Source organism: Carcharodon carcharias, chromosome 9 (genome assembly GCF_017639515.1).
Source record: "Carcharodon carcharias isolate sCarCar2 chromosome 9, sCarCar2.pri, whole genome shotgun sequence".
NCBI lineage: Eukaryota > Metazoa > Chordata > Chondrichthyes > Lamniformes > Lamnidae > Carcharodon > Carcharodon carcharias.
This window is the reverse complement of record NC_054475.1, coordinates 61,263,842-61,274,044: the sequence shown is the minus strand read 5'-3', so window position 1 is coordinate 61,274,044 and position 10,203 is coordinate 61,263,842. Positions and strand designations below refer to the sequence as shown.

The 10,203-nt window shown below is 53.4% G+C and overlaps 1 protein-coding gene across 1 annotated transcript in view; it reads right to left on the bottom strand.

The window, feature by feature from the left end:
• Positions 1 to 760: 760 nt before the first annotated feature.
• LOC121282339 (cyclin-dependent kinase inhibitor 1-like) overlaps positions 761 to 10,203 on the bottom strand; it is a 33,168-nt gene continuing 23,725 nt past the window's right edge. Inside the window, exons 2-3 of the mRNA XM_041196035.1 lie at positions 4,223 to 4,616; positions 761 to 1,359 (exon numbers count right to left, since the gene is read on the bottom strand). Coding sequence (XP_041051969.1) covers positions 1,304 to 1,359; positions 4,223 to 4,616 — 450 coding nt within the window. The 3' untranslated portion in view covers positions 761 to 1,303. The remainder of the gene's footprint in view (positions 1,360 to 4,222; positions 4,617 to 10,203) is intronic.

Below are 10,203 nucleotides of genomic sequence, written 5' to 3'. Positions count from 1 at the left end.
CATTCTCCACACACTCTCTTTCTCATTCACTCACACACTCCACGTAGCTCACTCCCTCATCACGCCCTCTCTCTCTCACTCACACATCCTCCCTCTCATTCTCTCACACATTCGCTCTCTCCCCCATTCCTTCACTCACACTCCCCTCTCCCTCCCCCATTCCCTCACATACACCCCCCTCACTCCCCTATTCCCTCACACACTCCCCCTCTCTCTCTGCCATTCTTTCACACTCCCCCTCTCTCTCCCCCATTCCCTCACACACTCCCCCCTCGCTCCCCCATTCCCTCACACACTCCCCCTCTCTCTCCTCCATTCCCTCACACACTCCTCCTCTCTCTCCACCATTCCCTCACACACCCCCTCTCTCTCCACCATTCCCTCACACACCCCCTCTCTCTCCACCATTCCCTCACACACCCCCTCTCTCTCCACCATTCCCTCACACACCCCCTCTCTCTCCACCATTCCCTCACACACCCCCTCTCTCTCCACCATTCCCTCACACACCCCCTCTCTCTCCACCATTCCCTCACACACCCCCTCTCTCTCCACCATTCCCTCACACACTCCTCCTGTCTCTCTCCCCATTCCCTCGCACACTCCCCCTGTCTCTCCCCCATTCCCTCACACACTCCCCCTGTCTCTCCCCTCCATTCCCTCACACACTCCCTCTCTCTCCCCCCATTCCCCTCACACACTCCCCCCCTCTCTCTCACACCCTCACACACTCCCCCTCTCTCTGATTCCCTCTCTCCTCCTCCCCCACACTGTTCATTCCCACATCTTATCTCTCCTTTTACACGATATGGAAGGGTGACATATGTGCACTATCTACATTCAGAGATCGACTGTGTACAAAAGTTATAAGGGCAGCAGCTCATCTGCCTGAAACACTCAGTGCCACATGGTCCAGGACCCATGAGGTTCAGTCCTGTGAGGGCCGGCTTGCTGGGACTTTGAAACAGTTCATCTCACTTCGACCCGTTAACTCTTAATGGAATCTTGAGAGAATGTTTCCGTAGGTCCTAGTTTCCATGGTTACAAAAGGCCTGACATACAGCAGCCTGGACAAGAGCACCATAGGCCAAAGGGAGGCTATGGTGTTGTAGTTAAGGGGACAGGGAGGGGTCCGTCAGTCAGATTAAATGCTAATGAACTGGTGGACTGCCCTGGTAACAGAGCAAAGAGTCAAAATTCTGCGGGGCAGGCATCCAGCCACAGATGCTCAGTGTTTCCCAGGGAACTCTGGGCAGAGGAAGCAAGGCAGCAGTCTACTCAATGACATCACAGCGTGTTGGCCTTATGGTTTGGACTCAGGATCCAGAGGTTCGAACCTTCGTTTCAGTGCGTAGAAATCTGCAGGCAGACAGAGAGGAATGGTTAAAAACAAAAAACTGCGGATGCTGGAAATCCAAAACAAAAACAGAATTACCTGGAAAAACTCAGCAGGTCTGGCAGCATCGGCAGAGAAGAAAAGAGTTGACATTTCGAGTCCTCGTGACCCTTCAGCAGAACTGGGTGAACCAATCCAAGGAGAGGGGTGAAATATAAGCTGGTTTAAGGTGTGTTGGGTGGCGGGGGGGGGGCGGGGGGGGGGGGGGGGGGTGGGAGAAGAGGAGTGGAGGGGTTGGTGTGGTTGTAGGGACAAGCAAGCAGTGATAGGAGCAGATCAAGGAAAGATGTCACAGACAAAAGAACAAAAGAACACAGGTGTTGAAGTTGGTGATATTATCTAAACAAATGTGCTAATTAAGAATGGATGGTCGGGCACTCAAGGTATAGCTCTAGTGGGGGTGGGGGGTGCATAAAAGATTTAAAAATAATGGAAATAGGTCGGAAAAGAAAAATCTATATAAATTATTGGAAAAAACAAAAGGAAGGGGGAAGAAACAGAAAGGGGGTGAGGATGGAAGAGGGAGGTCAAGATCTGAAATTGTTGAATTCAATATTCAGTCCGGAAGGCTGTAAAGTGCCTAGTCGGAAGATGAGGTGCTGTTCCTCCAGTTTGCGTTGTGCTTCACTGGAACAATGCAGCAAGCCAAGGACAGACATGTGGGCAAGAGAGCAGGGTGGAGTGTTAAAATGGCAAGCAACAGGGAGGTTTGGGTCATTCTTGCGGACAGACCGCAGGTGTTCTGCAAAGCTGTCGCCCAGTTTACGTTTGGTCTCTCCTAAGTAGAGGAGACTGCATTGGGAGCAACGAATGCAGTAGACTAAGTTGGGGGAAGTGCAAGTGAAATGCTGCTTCACCTCAAAGGAGTGTTTGGGCCCTTGTACGGTGAGGAGAGAGGAAGTGAAGGGGCAGGTGTTGCATCTTTTGCGTGGGCATGGGGAGGTGCCATAGGTGGGGATTGAGGAGTAGGGGGTGATGGAGGAGTGGACCAGGGTGTCCCGGAGGGAACGATCCCTACGGAATGCCGACAGGGAGGTTGAAGGGAATATGTGTTTGGTGGTGGCATCATGCTGGAGTTGGCGGAAATGGCGGAGGATGATCCTTTGAATGCGGAGGCTGGTGGGGTGATAAGTGAGGACAAGGGGGACCCTATCATGTTTCTGGGAGGGAGGAGAAGGTGTGAGGGCGGATGCGCGGGAGATGGGCCGGACACGGTTGAGGGCCCTGTCAACGACCGTGGGTGGAAAACCTCGGTTAAGGAAGAAGGAGGACATGTCAGAGGAACTGTTTTTGAAGGTAGCATCATCAGAACAGATGCAACGAAGGCGAAGGAACTGAGAGAATGGGATGGAGTCCTTACAGGAAGCGGGGTGTGAGGAGCTGTAGTCGAGGTAGCTGTGGGAGTCAGTAGGCTAGTAATGGATATTGGTGGATAGTCTATCACCAGAAATGAGACAGAGAGGTCAAGGAAGGGAAGGGAAGTGTCAGAGATGGACCACGTGAAAATGATGGAGGGGTGGAGATTGGAAGCAAAATTAATAAATTTTTCCAAGTCCCGACGAGAGCATGAAGCAGCACCGAAGTAATCATTGATTTACTGGAGAAAGAGTTGTGGAAGGGGGCCGGAGTAGGACTAGGAATGGTTATCAGCTAGTCACGACAGAACTGGGTAACAAATTGCCTTATCTGAGTTTAAAAAGACTTTAAATGGTTATCAGGGTGTGCATAGGATTTCAGAATCAATCTGCTCCAAGAGTTTGCTGCCAATCAGCTCATGCACCAAACTGTCACTCACAGTTAGGAACACAAGCCACAGGAAGAGGTTATTCAGCCCCTCGGTCCTGCTCTGTCATTCAATTAGATCATGGTTGAACTGTCCCAGGCTGCTCCAACTTTACCTCTGTCGTACCAGTCCCTGCCACCCCATTCCTCCAAAGATGCTGTCTTGTGTGAGGGCACAGGTCCCATGGGCGAGGCTATGGTACTTCAGGAGACAGGGAGGGGCCAGATTAGAGGCTAATGATTATCCCAATACAGAATGTAGGGTGATAATTCTACACAGCTGCCACAGAGGTGTTCCCAGGAAATGTGAAGACGAAAGGCTTCATTAGAAGCCTAGAAAAGTTACAGCACAGAAGGAGGCCATTCAGCCCATCTTGTCCATGCCAGCCCGAGGACACCCAGGTGCCCTTTCTAACCCCACCTTCCTGCACCTGGCCCATAGCCCTGCAGCTTACAGCACTTTAGGTGCAGATCCATTAGCTCCTGTTGCCCTCATGACTTGGATTCAGAGTCGGGGCCCAGAACCTTCTCTTCAGGATGTCAACATTGACAGAACCTGTAGGCACCTATCACCCACAGACAAACAGTAGGAGGTGCTTGGCTGTAACTGACCCCTTGGCACAAGCTGACCTTTGAACCTGTGACCTTTGCTTCAGCAGGTCTCAACAGCACTCTGGGCAGTGTATCTACCCAGGGAGCTCCATCAGGCGCTTTTAAACAGATTGAAGAAATGCACAGTGGAATCGTTAACCACGAACAAGAGGAGGCCATTCAGCCTGTCAAGCCTATTCTGTCACTGAATTAGATCATGACTGATCTATATCACACCACCATTTTCTATCTTTTCCCCATCCTCCTTCATATCCTAAGATCTATCGACTACAGGAATCCTCCTATCCTGGGGCTTTGGGAATCAATGGTTTGGAGTCGGGGTCTGTGTTACAAGTCTTGATTTTGACAGTCAGGAGGAGGAAGTTGTGGAATGGTTTTGAGGTGGGTTATTCGGCACAGGAATGTAGGTGAGATCCCTCAGGTGACTCCTACCTGTGATGACAGTTTGCTTCCTCTTGCGGTTGTGAGGTTTGCGCAGTGGGTTTGAATCCTGCTGTGGTGACACCTTCCTCTCCTCAGCCTCACCTCTCAGGCCCAGTGGGCTTGGCAATTCCTTTCGCCGAGCCCCAAGCACAGAGGTTCTGTAGAACCGTGGGACGTCCTGACTCGACACTGCCTCCCACTGGAAGGCCCCCTGCACAGGCTGCTCCTCTTCAAAGTCAAAGGCCCACTGATTCCTGGCTGCGACCAGCCCATTCCTCAGCTCAGTTCGGAGCTCAGCTTTTACCTGATCCCGATTGACCGGGCCAAAGAGATTCCGACAAACTTTCCCAGGCTTCCTGACCATCACTTGCCACACATCAATGGAGAGAGATTTTGCTTCATCCTGAAAATCACAAGATCAAACATTCATGCACATCGTAAACATTGACTACAGGACCATCAATACACAGGCTGCCGTCGCTCCTGATCTATGGACACCCAGTGCGGAAGGGGGTCGGGAAGGAGGAAGACCTCCTCGTGAACCTGCTCCTGGGCCTGGCCAAGTTGGCCATTAACAGGTCCAGGCAGCGGGCGATCGACGGGGGAGTCCCGCCCGATTGTTTGTCCCTCTTCCGCGGCTACGTTCGCTGCTGGATGTCCCTGGAGAGGGAGCACGCGGTGTCTGCTGGCACTCTCGAGGCCTTCCGAGCTCGGTGGGCACCACGGGGACTGCGGTGTTTTATTGACCCCTTTAATCACATTTTGGCTTAAAGTTTGTAAGTTTCCTTTAAATTTTCTTCTTAGTTTTACAGCTGACCTGAATTAGGGGCTGTGCTTGATTTATCCCAATTTTGTTAATTTAGTTGAATTGTTTTAACTCGAAAGAGTTACACAGGCTGCCGGGCTGGGCCGGGCGGCGAGCCAGGCGGCCGGGCGGCGAGCCAGGCTGCCGGGCTGGGCCGGGCGGCGAGCCAGGCTGCCGGGCTGGGCCGGGCGGCGAGCCAGGCTGCCGGGCTGGGCCGGGCGGCGAGCCAGGCTGCCGGGCTGGGCCGGGCGGCGAGCCAGGCTGCCGGGCTGGGCCGGGCGGCGAGCCAGGCTGCCGGGCTGGGCCGGGCGGCGAGCCAGGCTGCCGGGCTGGGCCGGGCGGCGAGCCAGGCTGCCGGGCTGGGCCGGGCGGCGAGCCAGGCTGCCGGGCTGGGCCGGGCGGCGAGCCAGGCTGCCGGGCTGGGCCGGGCGGCGAGCCAGGCTGCCAGGTTTTTCTAGGTGATGTCATGAATTATGGGTTGTAAAAATACAGGCCCGATGTGGAGAGCCTGGTTTTAGTTCTGATCAGTAATTATAGTCAACATCGATACACAGAGAAAATGGGGCTAGTTTTTGAAATCATACTTCTGGCGCTCAGCTTACATCAGAATTAACATAGGAACATCGAAAAATAGGAGGAGGAGGTCATTTGGCCCTCTGAGCCATTCAATATCATGGCCGATCCTTTATCTCAACACCGTACTCAATCAATGAACTGGAATTCAGAACAAAAACAGAATTACCTGGAAAAACTCAGCAGGTCTGGCAGCATCGGCGGAGAAGAAAAGAGTTGACGTTTCGAGTCCTCATGACCCTTCGACAGAACTTGCGTGGCACGCAAGTTCTGTCGAAGGGTCATGAGGACTCGAAACGCCAACCCTTTCCTTCTCCGCCGATGCTGCCAGACCTGCTGAGTTTTTCCAGGTAATTCTGTTTTTGTTTTGGATTTCCAGCATCCGCAGTTTTTTTGTTTTTATCACTGGAATTCAGAGCCAATCCTCACCAGCTGGCTGTGACTCTAAACTCAGGGTTTCACTTTCAGCCAGGCAGCCACTGATGGGTAAAGAAAAAGGAACTGAGAAAGAGTGAAAGAGAGAAAGTGAAAGTGGAACGGAGCTAAGGAGAGAGACAGCTACAAACCAGCACGTAGAGATAAAAAGGGAAAATCCAGCAACAGAGAAAGAGAGTGACAGAGGAAATACAGAGAGGGTGGAATCATCCCGGACTTGCACTAAGTGCAGAAGCAGGCAGGAAAAGAGTTGTTTTACTCGCCGGCCACAGTGGCAGGTTTTTGTGCCATGTCATTCCATTCCCAGCGTGTTCCGCTACGTTAATAATGCATTAACTGGAAACACTCCGGATCACTGGCGGGCAGGCTCGGATTTGCCCAGTATGCCGTGACCTCAGTGCTCCCTCGGTCTGGACGCCATACTTAAAGCACACTAGAGCGCAGCCTACTTCATATCCACAGACCAGGACTGATCCCAGAGACAGGTGGCCCCGAAAGCAAAGAAGACGGCAGCCCCCAAATTTAGTGATGCCTCTCTGGCACCTGCTGGATGCAGTGGAAGGCGCTATGATGTCCTCTACCCCAGCTTTGGCCACAGGTGGCCCACCAGAGTCACCAATTGGGCTGGGAGGCAGTAGAAGTGGCGGTCAGCACTGCTGGAGCACAGAGGAGGTCAGCCATCCAGTGCAGGAAGAGGATGGACGGTCTTATCCATTCCTCCAGGGTAAGTTAACTACCTCATCACTCTCACCTCTCACACTCCCAAACCCATCACACATCCACATGGATCTCACACCTGAAGGCACAACACCACTAACCCTCACACACACACCCCCATCTCCATTAGGCTCACATCCTCTGGAGCTCGGGACCTCACCCTGTCCATGGCTCTGCTCTCCACACAAACATTCCATGCAGTCCTGCTCACACTCTCTCCTTCTGTTTCACATCAGCAGGGAGAGGTCCAGACCTGGGGTGGAGTGGCCCACATTAGGCTCCTCACCCACTTTGAGGAGTGCGCCATCATACTGACTGGTGAGGATGTGGATGTAGACCGTGCCTGTGGCAACAGTGAGATCGGTGGTGAACCTGCACCTGAGGATCCTGCACCACATCATCCCTCTCTCAATGCAACTGTGAGTGCTCTCTCTCCTGCTTTTGACTCTGCTGACAGGCACTAATTACCTCTACTTTGGTTCACAGGGACCTTGGCCAAGCGACCGACACCCTCAGCCAGCCAGTCCCTCAACTCCATCCAATCCTCACTTCCTCCATTGAAGAGCTGGAAACAAGCAGCCTGGAAGCCCCTATACAGCACTTACCACACCCTTCACCAGTGCAGAGACACACACCTCCATGGGACCCAGATGTAGAGCAGACTCAGGTTCACAATCTGGTGGTCACTGCACAGACATGTAACTGCAGCAGGAGGAGGCAGGTTCAGCTGAACTCCCTGGCACTCAGAGGACTGCTGGGGAAGAGGCATCTGTGAGGTCTGAGTCTGATGACGAGCCTCTGGATTCGGCCTTCCAACTCATTGGAGAGTCAGCAGGTGGGGGAACATCACGTAGAGCTGTTGGAAGCCCACAACAGAGTGACACACGAGTCGGAGGAGGTGCCCACATGTGCACTTTTGGAGGTATCCATGGGGAGGATGGCAGATGCCATGGAAACTCTGTCCAGCAGAATGCGGAGACATGTGTAGACCTGTGCTCCATCGCAGTAACCATGGGTGTGTTCCTGCAATGGCAACACGAGGGGGAAACGGAGCACCTCAATGTTCTTCCAGGTGTTTCTTCTCCTCATGGAGTCAGGCCAGGGTCCTTGGGCACCTGAAGGGAGGAGAAACGGCAGCTAGATCCCCCTGAGTCATCCACTCGGGAATCTCAGAGGCTGTCCTCTCCCTCCGATTCCCCTTTGCCTGTGACCCCCTCAACCTCATCCTCTGTCACCGCAGAGGGAGCAGCTGGCCACAGGACGACAGCCAAAGCAAGCAGGACCCTCAAGGCCTGGGCTCTCTAGAGGCCCATGCCAAAGTTATCAGAGGCAACAGGGCAACCATTGCACAGGCTGTCTCCACCCCTGCTGTGGATGTCAGGGCAGCACATAGAAGAAGTGGTAGGCCCAGAAAAGTTAAGAAATTCTGATCACAAGTGGTTGCACAGGTGAACACATTTTGTCACTTTATAATCGAAAAATATATTCACTTTCACTGAATAATGTGTAATGGTGTCTTTCAGGTCATTGACAAGCTTTGTAAGTCCTCTCCCTGCATCTTCCCCAATTGTAGTTCAACTGGGAATGGCTGGCCCACGAATGATCCTGGATTAGGATCAGGGATGATTAGGGAGAAATGTCTGCCTTTCAGAGCCTCGAGCAAGCACTCTTCCACACACTCGAATCCTCCCTCCATCACACTCATCTCACCGTCCCAGGTACTTTCAGTGCTGCCTGCTGAGGTTCACTTTCAGTTGACCATCTGAGCTGAGCTGTTCTCCACCCACCCACTGATCGTGCTCCCATGCAGCAGCTGTACCCATACAACACGATGCTCCACTCACTTTCCATTTCAGAAACATGGCTTTAACAAGGTTTGTTTTCAGCTCCCCCGTCCTTTCCCCTCCCCCAGTCACCCATGTCCTTTCCTCCATCACTGTCGACCCCCCTGGCCACCACCACCTCCTCACCATAACATACCAACCAGAACCCTTTTCTATCCAGGATGTCCAGGTGAACGTGCACATTCCCTACTTTCCTGAGAATCCCACCCCCATCCTCATTGACAGTCCCCCCCAACTCCTCCTTCCCACCCCCAGGGTCCATGTCTGCCTCCGAGTCCCCACCAACCACCCTCGCCGTCCCTTCTACCGCTACTGATACACTCTCATCCTCCCACCCTTCCAGCTCATTCTGCCCCCTCTCACTCATCATTCCCTCCTACCACCCCCACCCTCAGTTTGCTCCCCAGGAGGCAGTCATTGACTCCACAGACACCTCCCTTGTACATTCTCCTGGATATCCCCCTTTACTCCCTCCTCTACCCGAACATCTTCCCCTCTCCAAACTCCATCCGCCCTCCGAATTCTTTCCTCCCCCGAGCAACTTTCCCCTCCCCCGGCCACCTTCGTCCCTCCAACTCCTTTCCCCCCTCTGAACTCACTCCTTTACACCTTCCTGCCCCCTTACACCTACCCCTCCACTTGTCACATTTCCCCCCGTTACACCTTGCTCCTCACTACTCCCACCTGCCCCCTCCCAACCTCACCACCCCCAACACCTTTGCTCCCACCCCAACCACACCCCCTGAGCCCTCACAGCCCTCCTACCTCACCCTCCCTGCCACCCTCAACTGCCCCCTACCAACCTCACCCCCAACACCTTCAGCCCCCTCCCCCAATCTCACCTCAACCAGTCATAACTAAAGTTCCTCTCGCATGCCCCCACTACCACCCACCAACCCCCATCCCCCCGGTACACTATCCTCTCCCCCCTCTCGCTGATCACCCGTAGCAGACCGTGGCCAAGACTGTGATGTTCTGAAGCAGGCCCAAGGCATCAGTGAAGATCACCCAGCTTCAGTGAGCTGCTTCACGGTGAAGCCATGTCCATGGGAAGAGAGAGACACACACATCAGGGAGAGAGAGAGAGAGAGAGAGAGAGACACACACATCAGGGAGAGAGAGAGAGAGAGAGAGAGACACACATCAGGGAGAGAGAGAGAGAGAGAGAGACACACACATCAGGGAGAGAGAGAGAGAGAGAGAGACACACACATCAGGGAGAGAGAGAGAGAGAGAGAGAGAGACACACATCAGGGAGAGAGAGAGAGAGAGAGAGAGAGAGAGACAGACACACACATCAGGGAGAGAGAGAGAGAGAGACACACACATCAGGGAGAGAGAGAGAGAGAGAGAGAGAGACACACACATCAGGGAGAGAGAGAGAGAGAGAGACACACACATCAGGGAGAGAGAGAGAGAGAGAGACACACACACATCAGGGAGAGAGAGAGAGAGACACACACATCAGGGAGAGAGAGAGAGACACACACACATCAGGGAGAGAGAGAGAGACACACACACATCAGGGAGAGAGAGAGAGAGAGAGACACACACACATCAGGGAGAGAGAGAGAGAGAGAGAGAGACACACACACACATCAGGGAGAGAGAGAGAG